Source organism: Amborella trichopoda, chromosome 6 (genome assembly GCF_054954075.1).
Source record: "Amborella trichopoda isolate Santa Cruz 75 chromosome 6, AtrichopodaSantaCruz75HAP2 v2.0, whole genome shotgun sequence".
Taxonomy (NCBI): Eukaryota; Viridiplantae; Streptophyta; class Magnoliopsida; order Amborellales; family Amborellaceae; genus Amborella; species Amborella trichopoda.
In genome coordinates this window covers 34091552-34117121 of record NC_142341.1, presented here as the reverse complement: position 1 = coordinate 34117121, position 25570 = coordinate 34091552, and the positions used below count along the sequence as shown (strand labels likewise).

At 35.7% G+C, this 25570-nt stretch overlaps 1 protein-coding gene across 8 annotated transcripts; it reads left to right on the top strand.

Moving 5' to 3' along the window:
• On the top strand, positions 1-25570 carry LOC18435022 (Leucine-rich repeat protein kinase family protein). 8 transcript variants are annotated; one of them, XM_020667777.2, is made up of 7 exons: positions 1-1976; positions 15491-15627; positions 22372-22612; positions 22703-22914; positions 23029-23081; positions 24112-24223; positions 25020-25570. In XM_020667777.2, the coding sequence occupies exons 1-7, from the start codon at positions 626-628 to the stop codon at positions 25251-25253; spliced, it is 2340 nt and encodes a 779-aa protein (XP_020523436.1). In that variant the 5' UTR covers positions 1-625; the 3' UTR covers positions 25254-25570. The 8 variants fall into 8 exon arrangements, 6 of the variants coding, with proteins under 6 accessions (XP_020523436.1, XP_088726990.1, XP_088726992.1 ...); XM_011625441.3 differs by having other exon boundaries at positions 4-1976; positions 15494-15627; XR_016058556.1 differs by lacking the exon at positions 22703-22914.

The window sequence follows — 25570 nt, the reverse complement described above, 5'->3', positions numbered from 1 at the left end:
ATCGTAGAGCCCACTTCAGACAAAGACCGGTTCCTGACTTGATTACCAGTCTACTATCGCTGGACCCTCTCTCTGTTTCTCTCTCTACATTTGTGTGGTGCCGTATGTCTCTTTCTCTCTCTACATTTCTGTGGTGCGGGCAACTACCTCCATTAATGCCAGCAATCAACCAATCTACATCCAAATCAATACACTCCATGTGCCAACTGTTGTGATCTCTCTCTCTAGAACTCAGCTCAAGCACCAAATTCATTTCAGGCAAAGTCTCATTTTCTTCTGAAAATGGGATGCTTAGGTGGGCGGCATTCCCTCTATACTTACTGAGAAAAACTTACATTTTCCACTAAGAAAGGCTACTTAGCTTGGCTGCTAACTCTCTCTAAACTCATTGCAGAGGATCTCTTAGTTTCAATTGAAACCAGAAGCATTTGGGAACTCTCTCTCTCTCTCTCTGCTTCAGAATACCACTGAATCCAAAAACCCACTAACAGAGTAGTCTGCATGCTTCTCTCTTTCCCTTCTAAACCTCATTACAGAAGCCTTACAACTCTCTCTCTCTCTCTCTCTTTCTCTTTCTCTTCTCTCTCTCTCTCTAAATCAACTCTGTTCCTGCAAAAACTCACGCATGGCACCTTTCCTTGCAGTGGTCTTGCTTCTGTTTTCATGGGTTTTCTTCTTTCCCATTTCGCAGCCACTACCGTCCTCTCAAACCCAAATCCTTCAGCAGCTGAGGAGGCATCTTGAATACCCACAAGCATTGAATGCCTGGAACATCACTACTGATCTCTGCTACTCGCCTTCCTCGTCAAAGGTAAGCATTGTCTGCAAAGATGACTCAGTCATCGAACTCAGAATTGTTGGCGAAAAACCAGTAAAGTATGTGGAGTTTGATGGCTTCCCAATCTCTGGCCAGACCCTATCAGACCAGTTCTCAATGGATTCTTTCATCATTACTCTGTGTAGGCTTAACAGCTTGAGGGTGGTGAGCATGGTTTCTTTGGGGATTTGGGGTCCTCTCTCTGACAAGATTCATAGGCTTAGTTCGATCGAAATTCTTGATTTTGGGTCGAATTTCTTGTTTGGTAGTGTTCCTCAGAAGATTTCCAACATGGAAAGAATCCAAACTTTGAAACTTGACAACAATTTCTTTAATGATACCCTGCCCAATTGGTTCGATTCATTTCAGAACTTATCGGTATTGAGTTTGAACAAGAATAGGTTTAAGGGACCAGTGCCTCCTTCCATGGCCAAAATCAAGACTCTTCAAGTCCTTGCATTGTCAGAGAACAGTCTTTCAGGCAATTTGCCCGAATTAAAAGGTTTAACAGGGCTTCAATCTCTTGATTTGAGGGGTAACAGATTGGGGCCTCACTTACCAGAGCTTCCTGCTGGGGTAATCACTGTTCTTTTGAGTAAGAATCTGTTTTCGAGTGAGGTCCCTCCAGAATATGGTGAGTTAGACAATCTCCAACATCTTGACCTCTCATTCAATTTCGTTGATGGGGTTCCACCACCTATGATTTTCTCATTGCCCAATATCACTTACGTGAATCTCGCTTCAAATTCTCTCAGTGGAGCTCTCCCTGGTTCTCTGAGATGCAGTAGCTCACTTGGATTTGTTGATGTATCTTCAAATCGATTGAGTGGAGCTTTGCCCTCTTGCTTGGGCTCAGAGGCAGAGAAAAGGGTGGTCAAGTTTGCTGGGAACTGTTTATATGTAAATTCTCAGCACCAGCACCAGGCTTCTTATTGTCAAGGCTTTGGCAAATCAACTGAACAAACTGTGGTTATAAGCTTAGGTATATTAATTGGCATCATTGGAGGGATTGCTCTATTTCTTCTTGTGCTTGTTTTTGTGGCCCTGATTCTCTGCAAAAGATGCTGTAAAAGAGAGATATCAGAGCAGAATCTAATCCCAAAGACAACAACTGAAAACTCTCCGACAGGTTTCTCCACTGAGCTGCTCGCTAATGCAAGTAAGTGGTCCAATTTGTATTATTATCTACATTTCTCTTATGAAACTTCTGCACTGATCCTCTGAGACTGACGCATGAGAAATGAACCATAGATGTGTCCTTTGTTGACAAGCTTAAGATTTCTATAACTAGCTTCATGAGCAAACTCTCTTTGTTAGAAGTGGATTCTTTGTCAAAAATTTATTGTGGAAACTGTATATTTATAGCACTAATGATAGGTCCATAAGGAAGTAAGACGTTCATTGACTTCTGAACCTTAATTAATTTGCAAATTATGCTTGTAAATCTCTCGCATCTGCATTGGCATTATAACCAGTGCATCCCCCTCATGTTATATTTTTCTTCCTAATGACACTGCCTTTATCAGTAAGGTGCTTTGCTTGTGTCTGATAAAAAAACTTCCCGCATTAAAAATATCATCCTTAAAAAGTCTGTATCTCAAGCATTTGAAAGGCTGGCTTTGAGTGTTTGATGAGCCCTTTTTCAACAGGAAGGTGCATGTGTGTGACAAGCTTGACCTTGGGCATTTGAGCTCGCTAAATGGCCAAAAAAAAAAAAGTACGTTTGAGCTTCGAATATAGTCTACATTGGTGAGAAGACACTAGATTTTCATTGCAGAAGCCACATTTGTCTGAACTCGCTTTGAATATAGTCTACATTGGTGAGAAGACACTAAGTTTTCATCGCAGAAGCCACATTTGCTGAACTCTGTTGTGATTTTGTTCATTATGGTCATAAGAATCTGCTATCTTTTGGTTTTTTGTATGTTGCTCATAGTTACCGGGATCTCCGCCCTTGCTTGGCGATCCCTTGCAGAACCTCAATTCTCTCGATTCTGGAGTGGATCTCATTTGAAACTCAATTTAGTGTTTTCGGGATCTCGCTCCATCTCATAAGAGAATGAGTTTCTTACAGTATAATTTCGCGTTCCTAAACATTACAGGATATAGATCCCTAGTCTTATGGTTTGCGCTCTAGAGTGCATTGGAATGTAGATTCCAAAATAAGGGAATACAAGCATCGGCATATATGGCATCCAGATCCCACCAATATGGGATCACTTTAAAGTTCCATATTTATTTCATAGAAGGACTACGCCTACATGTTATTGGTTAACAACGTTGGAAGCTACATTTTAAAGTTTATTACCCACACGAGGAACTCGTAATCTAAGAAAATAGAGCTCGCTCCTATAAAAGTTATTCCTCGCTCCGTAATATTTTGGATCGCTTTTAATAATGCGCTCCCTGAATTAAGAAACTCCAAAACATGTCCTTGGAAAATTCGTTACTTACATACAGGATCCTGCACCTTTATATAATAATTGATCACTAACACAGGGATCTTCAATATAGCTTCGCTCCATCGATCCTGCCCCTGATCCCAGAACCATTCCCGTTCTCCTACCCAACGACTATGATGTTGCTGGTGCAAACTAGAGTTATGAGCTCTATTCACAATATTAATCCCCTTACAAATAATTCTTGGTTTTGGAATATAAACAATTGAAATTTGACCTACCCCCCCCAAACAAGGAAAGAAAAAGAGAGTACTTACTTTTTATTGATTTCAGTTATTTATAAATACTATTATTTTTTTACCCAAAAAAGTAGTAGACAACTGAAATGATTCTTGTAAAGGAATGTCTTTTGAGTGCTATCTGTAGTTCGGTGTTTGTTGGCATGTATTGAAGTGTGAGATGTTCTGTTGTTGGAAGTGTAGCTTTTAGAAAGGAATTATTCACCTTTCAAATTATGGACAATAAAAATAGGAAGTATGGTATTGTATATCAAAGTATAAGAGTGATTGAAGTGTCCTTTTGCGTGTTGTGCAATGGAGAATCAAGACTAATGACATTATCTTACACATTTATGTGATTCTAATATCTAATTGCAGACTTAAGTTGACGGATAGAGTTCCAGAACAAAATACCTACTATTATCTTTTGTTGCTCACTTGTGTGTTTTGAGGCATCGTACTCAATATCTGTCTGCATCACTTGTCCTAGTGATATTTTACAATGTTGCTATCAGATCATTATGTGGTATATATCTCAACATGTAAGCCATATGATCAGTCACTTCATAAAAAAAATAAAAGCCATATGGTCAGTCCATTTTTGTTATGGTAAAACCATAAGGGCACCATTCCAGTTTGTTAAACAGGCCTTATCATTGGTCAGGCAGGTCGGAAAAATAAAATAAAAAGTACGGAAAAACCACTCAAATATGTTATTAACAGCCAACATATATATATCATCATCATAGTCTTTTCCCAATTAATTGAGGTCGGCTACACGAATCTTGATCCGCCATTCTGCTTTATTTAAGGCCATTTCTGAGGCCATAGATCCCCATATCTATTTGGACTACTTTCATCCACGTTCTTTTGGGTCGACCCCTTGCCCTTTTCAGTCCTTCCACTTGAACTAACTCGTACCTCCTAACAGGTGCTGTATTGGTTCAATGCCACACATGGCTAGCCCACATAAGTTTTCTCTCTCTCATCTTATATCCTATTGGTGCCACACCTGAACTTTCCCCAATGGATTCATTTCGAATTCTATCCCTTCTTGTTTTGCCACTCATCAATCTCAACTTCCTCATCTCTGCTACACTTTTTTTATGGGTGTATTGTTTTTTGTTCGTCCAACATTCTGTCCCATAAAACAAAGCTGGTCTCACAACTATCCTATAGAACTTACCCTTCAGCTTCATTGGTATATGGCGATCACATAAAATTCCAGTTGCATATCTCCACTTCGCTCGCTCAGCTCTAATTTTGTGTGTGACATCTTCCTCAATCTCTCCATTTTCTTGGATTATTGACCCAAAGTATCGAAAGTGCGGTCATTTTTGTATGTCCTGGTCATCAATCTTAACTACTTCCTCGTCTCTACTCTTATTATTATTCAACTTACATTCCATATACTCTGTCTTAGTTCGGCTAATTTTAAAACCTTTGGAGTCTAAAACATCCCGCTAAAGTTCTAACTTTGTGTTGACGCCTTTTTGGGTCTCATTGATCAAAACTATGTCACCTGCGAACAACATGCACCACGATACCTAGTTAAGTCGTTCATAACTAAGATAAAGAGGTACGGGCTCAATGCTGACCCTTGTGTAGACCTATTGTCATTGAAAACTCACTCGTCTCTCCCCTAGTTGTTTGCACACTAGTTAGTGCACCATCGTACATCTCTCATCAAGTCGATGTAGTGTCTAAATGCTATTTTCTTTTTCAGCACCCTCCAAATCAAATCTTGAGGTACTTTATCATAAGCTTTCTCTAGGTCAATGAAGACCTTGTGGAGGTCTTTTCCCTTCGCCATAAACTTCTTAATCAGTTTCTTAAGTAGGAAAATACCTTGGTTGTTGACCTTCCTGGCATAAAACCAAATTGGTTTTCATATGCACTCGTTTCATGCCTTAGTCATTGCTCAATCACTCTCTCCCAGAGCTTCATAGTATGGCTCATAAGTTTGATCCCTTGATAGTTCACACAATTTTGTATGTCTCATTTGTTCTTGTAAATAGATACCGCAATACTTTTCCTCCATTCGTCTGGCATGTTTTTTGTTCTCAGCACCTTGTTAAACAACTTCGTCAATTAGTCACACTTTCAAACCTCTATGGGGATAACATCTGGTCCTAGAGCCTTTCCTATCTTCATTCTTTACAAAGTTTCTTTCACTTCTGACATCCTTATCCTACGATTGTATTTATGACCTCTGCCCTCATTTATACCAACAATTGCTTCTATTACTATGTTTCCATTGTGTTCGTCATTTAATAATTTTTTTAAACTAAACTCTCCACCTTTCGTTGACCTCGTTAGACCCTTTGATCTTCATTCTTAATGTATTTAATATGGTTTAGATCCCTACACTTTTTCTCTCTTATTTTTGCTAATTTGAAGATATCTTTTTCACCTTCTCTTATTCCCAATTTATTGTATAGATTATCATATGTTTTAATTTTCGCTTTACTTACTATTTGTTTAGAGTTTTTCTTAACAATTTTGTAGTCTTCTAACCTTTGATCGTTTCTATTACACTAACATGATCATTTTTCACTAATGGTCTTATGGACCTCATCACTCCACCACCAAGTTTCTTTCTCGGAATTTCCACCACCAAATTTCTTTTTCTAGATTCTCTTAAAACTTCTTTTGCCGATACAGTCAGCCATCTCATTCCTTTACTTACTATATATATATGGAAAATTCTTCCCAATGCCTATAAGCGAAAATGAACAGTGATTTCACCTATGCTCATCACCATCTGTAGTTCATCGTACGATCATGATTGTCCAGTAGTGTTTCATTTTTCTTTTTTTTTCTATAAATGGAATGATCTGAAATTTGGAGGGTATGTACATCTTAGTAAGGCGCACCTAACAAAAATATGAAAAAAACAATTTCGTAAATATAATTTGACCAAAATACCCCTGCAAATTTTCAGGGGTATTTTGATCAATTTATATTTTTATTTTTTTATATTTTTATTAGATTTTATTATTTTTGATGAACACAGGTTCCAAATTTCAGATCATTCCGATATGTAGAAAAAAAATGAAAAATGAAACGCTACCGGACAACCGTGACCGTGCGATGAACTTTGGCGATGATAAGCATAACGAAATCACTGTTCATTTTCGCTTATAGTCGTTGCGTAGTGTTTTCCTATATATATATATATATATATATATATATATATATATATATATATATATATATATATATATATATATATATATATATATATATATATATATATATATATATATATATATATATATATATATATATATATATATATATATATATATATATATATATAAGCATCTACAAAACGCCTATAGGTGAAGTTCTATAGTACTTCACCTACACCTCATCACCGTCCAAAGTTCAACACACGATCGCAGTTGTCTGGTAGTATTTGAATTTTTATAATTATTGTACTAATCAGATTTATCTAAAATTTGGAACGTGTGCATATGATCAAGTCGCACCAAAATTAAATGTTTAAAAAATAATAGCCATAAAGTAAAATGATGAAATTACCTTTAAAACTTTATAGGGATATTTTGCGTAACTTTTATCATAATTATTTGTTTTATATATTAGTTATGTGCATCTCATGAAGGTGCACACACTTACAAAATTTTAGATCACTATGATTTGTAAAAAAACTATTAAAATTAAAAAACTATCTGATATCTGTGACTGTGTGATAAACTTTGAATAGTGATAAAGCCGTAGGTGAAGTTTTGTAGAAATTCACTTATAGGTATTTTGTAGTATTTTTTTTTATATATATATATATATATATATATATATATATATATGGAAAAGGATCATGTCAGCCCACGGGCTAACAGCTATAGTGTCAGCCAATGGCCCATATTGAATCTGGGCCCGATCCAATAGTCACAACCTCATTTCATGTAAAAATCCAAATCATTTGAAATTTTGAACGTCTATTCTTCAAAAATAGGAGAATCTAATAAAAATATAAAAAAAGTAATTCACAAAATATAAATTAATCAAAATACCCTTGAAATGTTTTAGGGGTATTTTGGTAAGTTTTTATTTTACGAATTATTTTTTTAATATTTTTATTAAGTGTGCCTTGATGAGAAGAATGAACTCCTAAAATTTCACAAGGTTTCAAAAAATGCTAGGCAGCTTGCCTGGCGCCCAGCACCCAGCGCTTAGGCGGGCGCCCAGAACCTTGGGCGCCCTGTGGTGCAAATTCTTAGTTTTTTTTTATATATTTGCTATCCAAATACACATATATGCATATATTTGTGTCAAATTTTGTAATTTATTCCATTTGAAAATTGGAAATATCGCAAGTTCGCAACATACGTTTTTATATACAAACATATCACATGTCTCAGCCTCTAAGGTAATCAGGTTGAGAATAAACTTATTCAAAATTTTGAACCATACAAAACATTTAAAAGTCTAATACGCTATGGTAAGCTCTCCAACTCTCATATTCTCCATATTCCATATCCATAAAATAAACCATAATAACATCCAAGTCTCCAACTCTCCAAGTCATCAACAAACTGACTTCCAAAACTATAAAAAAATCAGTAAACTACACAACAAAATAGTCCGAAAAGGCAAAAAAATTACAAACCACAACTAAATAAAAATCGTCCAAATGTCTAAAGCCCAAACCAAGATGGTGCAATAAAGTATTAAAGTTACTTCAAAAGAAGAGAGAAGACAATCAAGACATCAATAAGAATCAGAATCATCATCTTCATTGCTTTCATCTGCATTAGAATTGAGGCCTTCATCATCAGAATTATCACCCTCTTTAACATATTCCTCTTCTTCCAAAGTTTCTTCTGAATCTGCCTCCTCTTTCTCTATCTCCCTCCGTGAAGTACGAGCATAAGAAGTTGCTCCAGTGGCCCTCTTAGGATCAAAAGCTTGCCCCGAAGCTCCCTCGACCATTTCCCATGTCTCCAGGGAAGACCTCCTCAGTACCAGGGTCACTAACTAGCCAATCTGAAGCATTCTCCATGTCTTTCGAAGAGATAGGGTCTTCTTTGGTTGGTTTTTCTTCTCCTTGAGCCTTTTATTCTCTCTAACAAAAACCAAGTCATTGTGCTTCTTTTGCTCAAGCCTATTTCTTCTCTTTGTATGCACCTATAAGGAAAAATAATACATAAGTAACTACTACGAGTCTATGATCTTCTTACCTTTTATGAATCTATATAACAAAATGAACGTATAAACAAAAAAAGCATATAAATTATAAAATAGTAAAACACCATCTCAAACAAACTCCAATTGCGCTCACAACCAGAAGAGGTGGTTATCAAACTCAATATCCGTATAGCCATCTTTTGGAGGTTTGGAGCGCTACACCCATGTTGTCTCCACCATTGGGCCACAATATGTGGGCAACTTTTATAATTAATTTAGGTATTTAACATTATTATAACTTGAAAGAAAATTATAAATTTATATTTTATAAAACAAAGTCAAAAGAATAGTACCTGGTTCTTCTTTGTTTCTTTGTCTTAATGCCATATCTTTCCCAAATGACATCAAAGAACACTTGTACAAAATTAGCTCTTCAGTTGATATCTTATCTTGGATATGTCTGCATACAATGGTGTATGGAGCTGCCTATCCCATTTGTTATCTATAATCTCCCAAATTGGGGCATACTTCGCTGCATCATTGCCCAAATTCTCTGCAATTTCATTCTTAGCCCTTTCCATTACATCATATATAAAGCCCTTGAAAGACTTATCAGAATCAACCAAGCGCCAGACCTTCATCAAGGGAAGAAATACTAATATCGCATGCTTCACCCCACGCCAAAAATATTTTGAAAGAGCAATATCTCGTGCCTTCTTTCCCTTAGCATCTCTAGACCACTTACACCTGCTCTACTCCTCTGAAGTAAATATAGATCTTAATGCGATTATCCTTCTATACATGCTTTGTAGACTAAGGTAGGCAGTGACAAATCTAGTGACCCAAGGCCTCACTAGCTCTCTCTTTTTTGTAAACTTGCGCATTATGCGAAGGATAAGTATGTGACTGTATATGAAGATTGTAATCTCCTTAGCCTTAAAAATAATTCCTTTAACAGTAGGCAATTCACCAATTGTTTCAAGCGTAAGATCTATGCAATGTGCAATACAAGGAGTCCAAAATATGTGAGACCTCTTCTGTCGAAGCAAATGACCTGCAGCTAGATTGGGAGCAGCATTATCTTTGACCACTTGAATTACAAGTTCCTGCCCAACCTCCTCAATGCCCTTATCAATGAAAGAAATTATATAATGCGCATCATGAACATCATTGAAAGTATCGATTGAGCATAAAAAAACTGTACCCGTGGTACAATTTACTAATAAATTCATGTTACTTCTCCTCCTCCTATCACTCCACATATCTGTCATTAAACCCCAAATTTAGCCCATCCCTTCTTATGAGTCTTGAGATATTTGTTATCGTATTCAACTTTTTTCTTCAGTAGTGGCTCTCCAATCTCATAAGGAATTGGAACTTTCAAACCTAGCCCAAATTGCCCAATTGTTTCCAATATTGTATGGAAGCTATTCAAGCGAGCAGTTTTAAAAGAAATGCCCGAATGGTAAAACCACCGAGCAATATACTGAATCACCCTGACTCTATCTTTCTTCTTAAACCTATTTTCAATTGTCACTTTGTTTTTCCTTTTTCCTCCCTTGCCTTTCTCAATTACTGTCTCAGGGCTAGGTGTAAAAAATCTATCTATAGGCCCTCTCGTACGAGCCTTCTTAGACCTAAAAACCCTCTTGGTCTTAGAGCTCTGAGTATCAATCATGGCTACCTGTTCTTCCCCCTCTTCATCCTCTTCTTTAGTGTCAATATTATCATAAAAAATATGGATCCCAGACTTTAATTCTGTTATATCCTTTTATTTTGCAACTTTTTACTCTTTTCAACTTCAATGTACTCCAAAATTTCTTTCTTTACAAGATCTGGGACTTTCTTACATGGGGCAACATCACCTCTAATGCCGGCAAGATGTATCTTAAATCTATTTATGCCGGCATTAGAAAAATGTCCACAAAAATTGCACATAATTTTATTTGTCATTCTTATCAGGGTTAACACAATATTTCCATCCCAGATCTCCACCCCTAGTAGACCCCGCCAAAGACATCTCAAATTGAAAAAATATAACTCAAATAAAGATTACAAACTGACCTTTTCTACCCAATTTCTGATCTTCGATGTTGGTTACCTCAATCGAGCTACGAATCAACAGAAAAGTCTTATAATACCAAATAATTTCAATCAGAAAAACAATCTTTTTCAATCCACAAAAAGTACTTTCGATTCTCTGAAATTACTTTAGATTCTCATAAATAAGTTTAAGATTGAGGGTTTCTTGTTTTGTTTCACTTTGGGGTTTAAAAATAAACCCCAAAACTTATTTCATACAAACTTGGGGGTCAAAATGATCCCCTTTGCCCTTTTGAGCGACGTTAAAAAAAAAAAAAAATGTCAACTTTCTTGGGCCCTGGGTGCCCGCCTAGCTTGCCTGGGCACTCGCCCAGGTACAGCAGCCTGTGTTAGGGCGCCCAGGTCGAGGCGTGCGGAAATATTTTTCTAGGCGCCGGGCGAATCGTTTTTTGGAACATTAAAATTTTAAGTGATTTGGATTTGTAGAAAAAAAATAAAAATTCATATACAAAATGAGGTTGTAACTGTCAGATCGGCCCTGATTGAATCTAGACCGTTGGCTGACACTGTAGCTATCAGCCCATTGAATGAAATAATCCATTCCCTATATATATATATATATATATATATATATGAGAGTCTAAGGTCAGCCCCCTAGCTGACAGCTACAGTAAATGCCCAATGGTCCAGATTGAATTTGGGCCGATCCATTAGTCACAATTGTATTTCGTATTTGGTACGAGGTGGTCACAATTAATCTTGACCGTTGGATGTGAAATTGGATGGTTGCATTTATTTTATTGACCAAACTCAAAATTCAAAAGAAATTTTCTCAAACTTTGTAACAAATCTAAGCTATTAGATTTCACATCAAATGGTAGTAAGTAATTGTGACCTCTTTGTAAAAAAGGTAAATGGTCTCATTATATACAATTCATATATATATATATATATATATATATATATATATATATATATATATATATATATATATATATATATTTATTTATTTATTTATATATGGAAAAAGTTTATATAGAGTTCCAATCTTAAAATGTAGAATTACAGATGCACCTCAAAAATCCATCAGAAAAGGTTGTTTTAATGTTGAAAAACCATTTAATTGATCATCTTAAAAACAAGATGTATGAATACCAAAAAATAAAATAAAATTGAGTCCCAGAAATAATGCATTTTGAAACACATTATCTTGACCGTACATTTCAAAATATTCATATGTTTATAGATCTACTTGATTTGAACTATTTTTGGAATTGAAAATTTTTTAATTAGATATGAAAATAGATTTTGAGATAATCCTAGAAAATTTTTACACCAAAATTACATATTATGATAAAATTTCGGGGTACGCCTTAATTCGATTGTTTAAGGTTGCAACCTTATAGAAACCACACCCTATATATATATATATATATATAGGGAAGACATTTCATATTTCCTTGGTTGGACTGCTACAATGGTGTGCCCTCCCCCATTTTAGGGGCATATGGGAATTTTTGCTGCCCTAGATTTGGAGACGCACATCAAACATTCCGAAAAAAAAATGTAAAAATTTGCTTTTTGGAACTTGATGAGTGCTGGCTGCTCATTTCATATCTGGTGAAGATTAGGTCATCTACAAAATTTGGTCTTAATTAAGCCTAGAGCATCGATCTAAACATGTCATTTCTTCTCTAAATTGGACAACCCATATTCATTGCATTTTATTTAGAGACAGCCCATATTCATTGCATTTTCTCCTTACTCATAAAACCCATTTTCCATTTTTTTTTGGAAATTTATCAAAATACACCTAGCTTATCAACTGTTTGACATTTTACCCATTTTCAACTATTCTGAGCCTAGGCTCTAAACAATCAAATTAGAGCCTACCTTCAAATGGTATCGAGAAATGTGGTTTCAATATTGGAAATCTTTGTGATTGCCTTAAAATATCTTTTATATTTATTTATAAAGTTTAAAGCTTAAAAAATAGAGTAGATCGATAGATCTTTGAAATCTAGAAAATCTTGAAAATTGACGGTCGAAAAATGTGTTACAAAATACACTATTTCCAAAACTTGAAAACTTTTTTTTTTCTCATGTCTATGCTTCTTGATGTCGAGATGATCAATTTGAAGATATTTGAACGTCAAAACAACCTCTTTTAGTGAAATTTTTGAGATAGGCTCAAATTTGATTGTTTAGAGCCTCTGCTCTATATAAACTTTTGCTTATATATATATATATATATATATATATATGGAAAACACTTATAGAAAGTTCCAATCTTAAAATGTAGAATTACAGATGCCCATAAAAAATCCATTAAGAAAGGTTGTTTTAATGTTGAAAAACCCTCTAATTGATCTTCTTAACAATGAGATGTATGAGTACGAAAAAATAAAATAAAATTGAGTCCCAAAAATAATGCATTTTGAAACACATTATCTAGACCGTCCATTTCAACATATTCATATGTTTATAGATCTACTTGATTTGAACTATTTTTGGAATTTAAAATTTTATAATTAGATATGAAAATAGATTTTGAGATAATCCTAGAAAAGAAACTAAAATGTTATATAGTTAATATCTTAGGTGCATTTTGATAAATTTTCCTTTTTTCTTTTTCATGATCTTTGCCAGGATGAAGAGGATGTGTGGAAACATTTTGGGGTTAGATCCTACAAAATGGGGAGGGAACACCATTGTAGCAGTCTGTTTAGGGCAAATGAAAATTTTTCTCCTATATATATATATATATATATATATATATATATATATATATAGGAAAACCTAAAAAACCCCTACAGGCAAAGTGCTATAGTGTTTCGCCACCGCCACGGACTTGCTATGTCTGTGGCGGTTCATTGAACGGACCCGTAACGGTTGTCTGTTGCGGTTTGCGTGAATTTTTGACCGTCATGGACCTAGCATGTCTGTTGTGGCAGTCGAAAAACGCAGACCGTCGGATTTTTTTGGGCAGTGATGAACCTATGGGCGAAAAACACTATTCATTTTCGCCCATAGGCGTTGTAGTCTCGTCCGTATATATATATATAAAATTATGTTAGCATACTCATATATATGAGTATTCCCTTAATACACTCAACTTTTTTGGACACTCATATACACTTGTTTTGTAATACAAATATTTTTTTAGTAAGGGCACTTTTTGTAAATAGGAGGGGTAGGATATATATTTCTATATGAAAGTAATGGCATTTATTAGTGGTTAAAAAGCAATCATTGCTCCATGGGGGTGATGTCATCCTCCAATATAGGTAATAAATGCTCTTCTTTCTATTAAGAATTTCAATTTTACCCTTATTCAATTGCCTAAAATACCCCTAAGAAAAATAGTTACTACATGGTGGAGTAAGGGTATTGAATGTCTAAAAATGATGAGTACAATAAGTAAATACTTATATGTATGAGTACCCTAACATAATTCATACAAACACACACACACACACACATATAGGGAAAAGATTCTGTCAGCTCATGGGCTGATGGAATAGTGTAAGCCCTTAATCTGGGCCGATCGGATGATCATAACTGCATTTTGTATTTTAATTTTAAATTTTTTCTACAAATACAAATCACATGAAATTGGGGGCGTCCATTTTTCTCATCAAGGTGCACTAAATAAGAATATTAAAATAATTATCTGCAAAAATAAATTGACTAAAATACCCTTGAAAGTTTTAGAGGAATTTTGGTCAATTTAATTTTTCTGAATTATTCTTTTGATATTTTTATTAGATTCACCTATTTCGTAATAATGTACGTACCAATTTTCAAGTGATTTAGATTTGTATAAAAAAATTAAAATTTAAATACGACATACAATTGTGACTATTAGATTGCCCAGATTCAATCTGGGCCATTGGGCATTTGTTGTGTGTGTGTGTGTGTGTGTGTATATATATATATACACATTTAGGGTACTCACATTATAGAGCATTTTATAATTGTACTCAACAAATTTTAGATGCTTATATACCCTTGTTTTGTATACTGAACATTTTTTTAGTAAGGCTATTTTTGGTCATTAGAAGAGTTGTGACATCATCCACATGGGGTGTGACATCACTCACATAGAGTAATGTGGGCGATGTCACACCCCATGTGGATGATGTCGTACCTCTCCTAAAGACCAAAGATACCCTTATTAAAAAAAATCTCAATGTACAAAACAAGGGTATCTATGTGTACAAAACAAGGGTATCTAAGTGTCCAAAATTTGTTGAGTACAATTATAAAATGTTCTTTAGTGTGAGCACCCTAACATAACCCATATATATATATATATATATATACACACACACACAAAATATACATACATACTTTTAGATAAGGAATCTCCAGGTCACACCAGCCAACTGTTGAACTTAGAACATCTTCGTCCAATTTTGTAGCCATAGCCATTTCAAGTTTAATGCACACAACACATACATATGTTGATGGAACACAACTATTTTTCAATGTATTTTTATAACCTTTACGGAATTATGTCGGTTAGTGACGAATTGGAAAGTCCAAAGTAGAAGATAAAGAAGGCAAGTTTTGACAGTTTCAGATATGGTTAATTCCAAGTCTTAAAGGAAGGATAATGAGTTTCTAGCTTGTTTCATTTTCTATTGCAATTGTGCATGAGAAACTCGTGCCTTCCCTTTATGTTTCGTGGAAGTGATTTGTAAGATGGTGCTTGGCATGTCCTAGATCTAGAAACATTGACCATTTGATGGACATTCGATAGCTATCAGTATGATATGTTGGTTATTATTGTCTCTTAGCAGGATTTATATCTCAAACAATGAAACTTGGTGCCCAGGGATTGCCTGTGTACCGATCGTTTTTGTTAGAAGAGTTAGAAGAGGCGACAAGGAACTTTGATCATTCAACTTATTTAGGTGAAGGATCTATTGGGAAGGTACCAATCTATGCTTGGCTTGCAAGCTAGATAAGTTGCATTTAATTAGTCTATTATTAAGGTCTTTCCACATTTATTTTTTAGATCACCACACATCTTTTATGTTCCATTGATGTTTCTAGTTGTAGGCTGCGACATTCTTTCAGTTGTTCAATACTTTCAATGAGTTGCACTTTGCTTCAACCTCATTTTACAACCAGTTTATGTCATAGATTAACTGATATCTCTTTACTATTTGTCATGACTAAGACCTTTTGTTAACTAACTTTTCAAGTGAAACGAAGCTGCCTTTTATTGCTCGAAAAACACTTCTTGATGGTGAACTATAAATTATTTAGGACGGACGATACTATAATATGAGATTTGCATGAGAATGATCAAATGGGATGTCAAAATCATGCAAAAATATTATTTTGCTGTTAGTAGAAATTTACCATAGTGGGAATGGTGAAAATCATTGATTTGGGTTTCTTACAATTCTCTGATATCTTTTCTATAGCTTTGATTTAGAAGGACATAAGAGGTTGGATAATCTGATGGCTATGTAACAATGACATGCATGACACGCACATTTAGGAGAATCCAGTGCTGCAATCGAATACACAAGTGGTGACAAGCATACAGACAAGAAACCTTTGTCGATATTCGTGTCTGGCAATTTTCATTTTTTTTTTGGATATGCAAAAAAGGTGTGTGCCATGCTGACATGTGAGTCCATAGATTGGATGAATGAGAAATGCGTTTCAGCAATGTCCATTTTGTAAGACACACATCGGTGCACGTGTCTCATGTTTTGGAAATGCGTGTGTTTGATTTGAACCCACATGTTTAATTTTCTTAACAGTTAATTTATTATTAAAATGTTGCAAATTAATTTATATATCAATATATACCAGCACATATGTGCGTATGAACTTGTACAGACATGTTGTGCTGGACTGGGCAAATTATACTTAGGTAAGTTGGATTCTGTGAATCTGAATCAGACACTAATTATTGTATTCGTGTAACTATGTCCTTGTAATATAGTCTGATGGTTAGCCCTATAATGGAAGACCGGTAATGTCACATAGGGTATGCTATCGAATACAGGAGAGGATGTAAGTCACATAGGGTTTGGGCGCAGCCTAGGCGCTATTCTCTAGGCGGCCGCCTAGGTGACGCCCCGTGACAATTTTCGGGCGGCGGAAAAAAACCCTCTGGTGAGGGTAAAATACATAAATTCCCCCCCTAAAAAGGGGCGAAAAGGGTTTTTGGGGGTATTCTAAACCCCCAAAACCCTCCAGTGAGGGTAAAATACATAATTTCCCCCCCCCCTAAAAAGGGGGGAAAAGGCTTTTTGGAGTTATTCTAAACCCCCAATATACAATCCGTGGCATTTAGGGTGAGAAAAACCCCTCAAAAACTATTATTTTGTGATTTATTGAAAGATTGATACATTTTATTTTTTCGATTTCTTCCCAAAACGAAGACAATAGTTCATGGGTAGATTTGGAGCTTCTAATAGTTGATTTTGAGTACTTTTGGCGACCCAATAGTCGAGGTTTACATTGACACCGATTTGATTTTGGTATTTTTTAAGTATTGTCATATTTAAAAGAGGGTTTTGATTTTATTTTGCTACAACACAATATGTTATGATCATGTTTTTTTTCTTTTACTTTTATTTTTTGTCTTTTATGATATATTTACATGTTTGTAAGAAAAAGATTTATTTTTTTAATGATTTATTGGTTTTTTCTCATTTGGACGATGAAGTTGAGCATATATCATATTCTTTTATGAATAAGTGATTCCTTTTTTGTACAATGTGTCTTATTTTGATATTCTATTTTTTTTGTTTTAGTTTATTTTATAAATAATTGATTACAACTTACAAGTCAGTACAATGACATTTGGGATTTCAAGCATTTTAATGTCTTATAGCTTACAAGTTAGTAGTAACTCATTGTAGTATTGTATTGTTGTACTATTATGTTTTTGTCTATTTCATAATCACGAGGAGTTTGGGGCTTTAAAATTGCCCTAAAAACTCCCTAAGGCAATAAACTAGCCCTAAGAACTCCTATATTTTTTGTGTTTGGGGTGGGGGGGGGGGGTTTGATTTTGGTCAGGGCTAGGAGGGCGCCTAACCGCCTAGGCAGCCTGGCACCCAAACCGCCTAGGCAGCCAGGCACCCAAACCGCCTAGGCACTCGAATCCATTTTTTGAACCTTGGTATGGACATTACATACCTGCTTGAGACATATGTGTGGCATTCATCTTTCTAGGATGCGCTTATTTCTATCATACAAAGAAAGAATATATAATGTGATAATTAGGTCACCATCATTGCTGACAATATTGATGTTTATTTATGCCATCCAAGGTTCAATAATTTGGGAATAGGCTCGGCCCATTAGCATGTGGGTTCAACCAGCCATCATGGATAACTCTTTCTCTCTCTCTCCACACACACACCCACACACACACACATGTCTGTGTGAGCAATGAGAGCATGCATTAAACAATATGCAGTCCCAAATGGATAATCTAAATTTTCCATTATATTGTAATGCATAAGGTACTGTAGATATGTCTTTTAGTCTTCAGCCACTCATTTGGTTTTATAATATAGAAATTACCTCAGTGAAGATATTTATACATTGTGCATGTAAATGGAGATGGATAACTCTTTGGAATATTTAAATAAAGGAATCAAGCCTTATAAAAAAGTCATGCTAGGGTGTTGCTTGGACTGCTTCATCATAACCTTTTGGCAGTCCAAAATTGGTCAATGCATTTACTTGGGCCATGTGCTGGTTGACTACTCTGCCCAGGTTGTTTACAATCATTCAAGGATTATGAATTTATGATGAACTCGGGCTTCTAATAGGTTGAGTTTTTATCTGAGCTTGCCTTTGGACTGACTTAGCTGGGTGGACTTGGGTGTGTCTCATGTGTCACCACCAGGTTTTAGACATTTGGCCCAATCCCTTTTTGTCTTCACATTATTCTTCAATCCCCAATGAGTTTATCATTTTTTGAGCTTTCCCATGATCCCAAGCAATTCCCTTATTCTCCTAAAATCATCTTTCGCTAAAATGTATGAGAAGGTTATCGTGGGCTAAACGTTGTGACAAGGATACTTGTTGAACAAACAAGACATATAAGATATGAAGATTAATTAGCAAATGCTCTAAGTCAATTATGAAAAATATTAGTGTGGAATTTGGAAATCATTTGGCAAAATCCGATGACTGAACCTAGTTGATCCCATTATTACTCTGATTCGGGAAAAGGGATGAGTTGTGTCATTTTTCTTTATGGGAAATATTGGCTACAATAAATGCCAAACCTAGTTGAGAGATGTGTTATGCTGATATGGGAAGCAAGATGAGCTGTATCGGATGATATTAAATGATTCATGACATAGATTAAGCTAACAAAAAACACCTAGGTGCATTTATCGGATGTGATGAGAAGCCCAAGTCTTTAGGTTCCATAAGCTATCAAAGAAGATGCAACTGGCATGATGGCAAGATCACAAATCCTGGATAACCTGGCAAGTTCATGTGTCCTTACAAGAAATGGTGGCAAATTATTTCATGTCCCCAGTTAAGTCAGTTATAATACTGGAGAGCAATATGGTCATGCTTGCAAAGGAAGAAGTTGTTTGAGAACCATGAAGACTAACAGTAGGAGTACGTGTCATGAGAGGCTTGGGACATCTCTATCTAGAGCCAAATCCACAGCTACGATCTTGTCCTTGATAACCTTCCATGTTTAGTGGCAATAAAGAAATTTGCTTGCAAAAGTGTAATCATGCTACCAAAAATTGATCAGTGCTGAAGTAGAAATAGATTTAGTTCTCCAATCTTTGGAAGCTGAGAGCAAGTGATAAAGATGTTCATGGACTTGTTGTTAACATCAGGACTGCTAGGAGTTATATGTATGAGAGTCACTAATGGATCTTTGTTTGGTAGCTCTCAATGTCATAGAGGTTTGGCCATGGAACTTAATTTGATGCATGATGAGTTCCAGACCTCAATATTCATGGACTAATCCAAAAATTGGCTAATGATTTTTGTTGTAATGGAAAATCCAAATAAATTAGTGGGTGCTGATAATGAGAAACCCGATATTTAAATTGGTGGGTGGTGATAAGGTGGTTAGTTTCATCAAGATTGTCAAAGAGATATGTTTATGAACCAAAACTGTAGTCTGATTTCTCCATAAGAGAAGGTTCGTGCCATTTAATTTGATAATAACAAGTTGAGTTAGAATATCTAGAGGAACTAGAGAAAACAAGCAAGGGGAGAAATAAGTCCAGGTTGTTGTTGATAATTCCAGAGAACTTATAGAGATTCTGTTTTTTTTTTGAGGGGGAAGGGGGGGTGGGGAGCGGGAGACAGAGAAAGAGTACTAGGTTATTGTCAATAAAGAGACTCTGACGGTTTGGTAGGGAGAAAGAAAAATATAGGGGTTTTGAGGTTGCAAAATCATGTTTGCGTTTATCTATTTTAGTTCTTTTTCCGTGTTGCAGCAGCATCCTCCTTTACTTTTTTTTTTTTTTGATATCTGAGAGAGAGAGAGAGAGAGAGAGAGAGAGAGAGAGAGAGAGAGAGAGAGAGAGAGAGAGAGAGAGAGAGAGAGAGAGAGAGAATTTAGGATTTGATGCAGGAAGAACAATGTCTGGTTGAGGGTTTTGTGCTAGAGAACGTAAGAAAAAACATGAAGGATTTTGGGAGGTACTTGGACTCTGGGTTTATTCAAGGGAACCTTGACTTTTGGATGCCCTTCTCGCAATGAAGGGTATCCTAGACCTGCTTTGCTACATATTTTCATCGGTGTGGGTAAATGATTAAAATGCCCCTCATACATAATCCAGATGTTTCATGAACGAAAAGATAACAAGGGCGTATCTTACTGCCAATGTTGCATAAAGAACAGATTTTTACTCCCATTTGTTGTGGAAGGAGATTATCTACCTCTGAATGTGATTATATTTGCTTCTATGAAGGCAAACAATCTTTTTGATAGACAGCCCATAGTTTTGCAGAACGTTTAGAGTTGTGTGGGGATAAGATATATATCTTTCCCTCACAATCTTCCGGAGGGAATTGAGGAGTGGATGGACTGACCACAGTGGCCATAGGAAGGGTGTGTTTTGTTTTTATATTTCTTTTGCCTATGATATTCTCTCATCATCCCCTCTTTTATTTTTGATGATTGTCATCTGTTGTGTATGGTCTTTTATCCTTGATATCATTACCACTATGAAAGAAATATATAAAGTAGGCTTATACTCGCATCTCGTGAGATTTTTTGTAAACTTATATTATAAGGAATATTTAGTGTCACTTTATGCCAATTGAGGCTATTTTCCTACTTAGAAAAGTGATTAAAAGGTTTAGGATGAAGGAAAAATTCTTCCACATGGTCTTTATTGATTTAGAGAAAACTTATGATAGCATACCCGAGATTTAATTTGGCGGGTGTTAGAAAAGAAAAGAGTCTCTAGATACTATATCAACTTGGTGAGAGATACGTACGAGGTAGCACTAACTAGTGTATGAACAACTAGTAAAGAGATGAGTGAGTTTTTAGTGACAATATGTCTACATCATGGGTCAGCGTTGAGCCCGTACCCTTTTGTTTTAGTGATAGACGACTTAACTAGGCACCTACAAGATGAGGTACCATGGTATTTGTTATTCGTGGACAACACAATTTTGATCGATGAGACCCGAAGTGGCATCAACACAAAGTTCGAACATTAGAGGGATGTTCTAGAATCCAAAGGTTTTAAAATTAGTCGGACTAAAACATAGTATATGAAATAAAAGTTTAATAACAATAGGAGTAGAGACAAGGAAGTAGTTACGATGGACAACCAAGAAATACCAAAAAGCACTTTCGATATCTTGGATCGATAATTCAAGAAAATGGAGATATTGAGGAAGATGTTGCGTATAGAATTAGGCAGAGTGGGGATGTGCAACTAGAATTTTTCTGATCCCTGCATACCAATGAAGTTAAAGGGCGAGTTCTATAGGATAGTTGTGAGACTAGCTTTGTTATATGGGGTAGAATGTTGGGCGGTCAAGAAACAACATATCCATGAGACAAGTATAGTTGAGATGGATGAGTGATAAGACAAGAAGGGATAGAATTCAAAATGAATACATTAAGAACTCAAGTTTGGTCCAATAAGTGATACGATGAGAGAAAGTAAACTTAGGTGGACTGGCCATGTGTAATGTAGAATACATGTTCGGGGGTGAGAGTTAGTTCAAGTGGAAAGCTCAAAAAGGGCAAGGGGTAGATCCAAAATGACATGGTTGGAAATAGTGATAAAAGATATGGGGAATTATGGCCTCACTGAGGGTAGGGCCCTTGATAGAGTAGAATGACAGACTGGGACTCATGAATCGACCCCAAATAGCTGGGAATATTGACAGAAAAATGAGTTCTCCCTTCTGAATACTGCTAGAAAAGAACATCATAGGAATAATGACCAAAATAACTCCAATTGATTACATATATGAATGTTGACTGATATCTTTAAGTCTTTATGCATGCTTGTACATCAAGAGTGTGTTTGCACAAAGTTTCTGTTTTCCTAATTTTCAACACATTGCTTGGAATGAATAATTACATCAAAATTACATGCTGTTTCTACTACAATTAGTGTTTATATAAAGAGTTGGTAATTTCCTTTCAATTGCTCTGTCCACAACCAATATTCCTGTTCTGTGCCAGCTTTACAAGGGAAGTTTGGAGAATGGTACTTACGTTGTCATACGCTGTTTAGAATTGTCTAAAAGATATTCTATTCGAAATCTCAAACTCCGGCTGGATTTACTTTCGAAGCTTCGGCATCCCAATTTGGTATGTCTCTTGGGGCATTGCCTCGACAGTGTGCATGATCCCTATGGTGTTAAGCAGGTTTTTCTCGTCTATGAATACATACCCAGTGGAAATCTTCAAACTCATCTTTCAGGTAAATATGGGGTGTGCAAGGTAGTTAATGATTTCTCAAATTTTTAAGATTAGCTGCACCTTGATGACTTAGTAAGATTCATTTTGGTAGGGTATATTCCAGAGAAATCTTTATCTTGGCCAGCAAGACTGAATATTTTGGTCGGTGTTGCAAAGGCGGTACACTTCCTACACACACGAGTAATTCCTGGTTTCTTCAACAATCGATTGAAAGTTCATAATATTTTTCTTGATGAGCATGCTACTGCAAAATTGAGTGACTATGGACTAGCAATCATTACTGAAGAAATTGAAAAACATGAGGTATCCATGATTTTTTCACCATATGTTTTTTGGTACATTACATGGCCATATAGTTGCATTGTTGTCATTCAGTTGCTCAAATAGTGACACAGTGTGTACTCTTATGATATATAGGGAAGGATAGAAAGCCAAAAGTCTGTCCATGTGGATCCCAGATCATGTATGAGGTATTGAACTTTCACCCTTTTCTTCATTTGTTGATTTGTAAGTACTCAAATTCGAATGAAATCCTGGCAATCAAAATACTACCCATTCATATTGAGAGAAATCTTACACGTCAGTTCTGAATTGCTTTCATGTGCTTTATATTGTACTCTCATGTCATCCAGCATGTTGGTCCATTGTCTACAGATGTAACCACAATCAATTATACCTGAAAGGCTAAAATAATGGTGGATATGAAGACCAGTAGCGAATGGTTCCACAAAAGTTTACCCAGTGAAAAAAAATCTGTTAGTCAACGGTTTAGGAAGAGAACCAAATTTGGGGGAAAAATTTCAGCAAATGAATGTCAAAGCCAGGGAACCTAAATCTTTTATCAGAAATTATGGACATTGCTATCAAGAAACAGCCCTTAGAGGCTCAGTTATATCATGAAGCAATCTGAGGTCCCACTGGATTGAATATGTGGATGTAATCTTTCATCTTGTACACACGGTGCCATTACTGGTGAGGGCCTATTGGGATATTATTTGATCTAGGCCTAATTATTGGAACTCATTCGAAACCTTCTAAACTATTCATACTTTAAAAATACATTCCTTCCTTCGAATGAAAATGAAAAACAGCTCCAGGAAGATCAACAGTAAAAGTTCTCTAAATTATTATGTCAAAGTTCCCTAACTTTTTTTTGTTTTTGACATGTAAAAGTTCCCTAACTTATTACAGTGAGTACTTTGGCAAATGGGACATGACAACTGATTACATGCTTCTTCTTTCTATGGTTATTGAAAGCTATGCAACACAAGGAATTCAGTTTCCCATCCACACTATATATTCTTATTTCATGAGCAAAAATTTCCAAAATTCCACTGATTTCTGTGGGACTGGGAATTAGTACTTGCAGCGCCGCACCCCCTCTCCCTGCTGCCCAAAGAAAGAAAAAGGAAAAGAAAAAAATCCTTTATTCCTCCTGTGCTTCATATAGGATTTGAAGCTTATATTGACTTAGATCCATTTCAATGTTTCTATCTCCAGGAAGAATACAAATCTTGAGGATGACATTTATGGCTTCGGCTTCATACTTCTTAAAGTACTTGTTGGACCCACTACAATTGAGAGAGAACATGCATCCTTGCTGAATGAAATGGTTAGGGTACTCTCTATGTTTAGACTCCAGCTTACAGAGAAAAGCATTGATCAAATATATATATATATATATATATATATATATATATATATATATATAGAGAGAGAGAGAGAGAGAGAGAGAGAGAGAGAGAGAGAGGAAAGTTAAACGGGCTCATTAAAATGTGGTCCCCTTCCAAAAGTTCATCTTAGAGATGATTTTGGATTTAAAATTTCTCAGGTTGATAATCTTGACCACCACCATCATGAATTAGAAAAAAAGTAGATTTTAAATCTTTTAAGTACATGTTTTAAACAACTAAAATGAATGGTCCAAAAACAATTCGAAACCAAAGTTTATTCAGTTTTTTGGTTTGAAATTTACTTTTTTTTGTTTAAAATTTCTTTAAGACGGATTTTTGATGGAGACCACACTTCAATAGGAGGATTGGCCTAAAATTTTGTCAAATCATTTTTGCTTCATCATATGATCAATTTCGAGAAAGGGATGAGAACACTTTTGCACTCAAAGTTCCCTAGATTTGACACAAATGAATTGTCAAAATTCAGTCTTGAAGGGGATTTGTTTGATCCATTTTTTGAGCTTCAAATCATCTTTTTGTTTTAATAAAGATTGATCTTAGAGTGTGATAAATACGATATGAGAAATTTGGGGTCCACTAAAAAGTCCTGAGTAGGACTTTGCCCTATGGATCGAAATGAACAATTTAGATTTGAAGGTCCTCCAGAGAGAGAGGGAGAGAGATTTGTGTATTACATATGTGTGTGCATGTGAATTAGACATGCCTTTGGTGCAGGCTAGATCGTTCAGCAGTAGTGATGAAAGGAAACGCATAGTGGACCCAATTGTTCTCGGTACTTCTGGACAAGAATCGTTATCTGTTGTAATCTCCATAACTAACAGATGCCTCTCTCCAGAGCCATCAGCACGTCCCTCCATTGAAGACATTCTTTGGAACTTGCAGTATGCGGCACAAGTCCAGGCCACTGCCGATGGTGATAGAAGGTCCGAAGACAGTTCATGTACATAAAAGTGCACATTAACATCAAATGCAAATTGCAAAACTGGTTCCTTTCTCATACTATTTGAGTTTCACTGAGTTTTACTCTCCTTAGCATGATCCAGAATTTACGGCACCTGGATTGTTGAAACGGAGTAGTTACACAAAGATCATTTGACATATTGCCACTTGATCCACCTGCATGCTTATGTGGTCTTTGATCAGGTGACGGGTAGTGTAATTCGTATATATGGTGCCATCTTGTTTATATAATGCTGATTCTAGCCACTTTTGTGTTTGTAAAACTGTTATATATGGTGTTTAATGATTTTGATTCTTTATCCTCA

Excerpts from the sequence above, each read along its gene's own strand:
- LOC18435022 (XM_020667777.2), top strand. The coding sequence starts at position 626 with ATGGCACCTTTCCTTGCAGTGGTCTTGCTTCTGTTTTCATGGGTTTTC. Across the intron at positions 15,628-22,371 it reads GTGAAGGATCTATTGGGAAG|CTTTACAAGGGAAGTTTGGA; the intron begins GTACCAATCTAT and ends GTTCTGTGCCAG. Across the intron at positions 24,224-25,019 it reads CATCCTTGCTGAATGAAATG|GCTAGATCGTTCAGCAGTAG; the intron begins GTTAGGGTACTC and ends CCTTTGGTGCAG.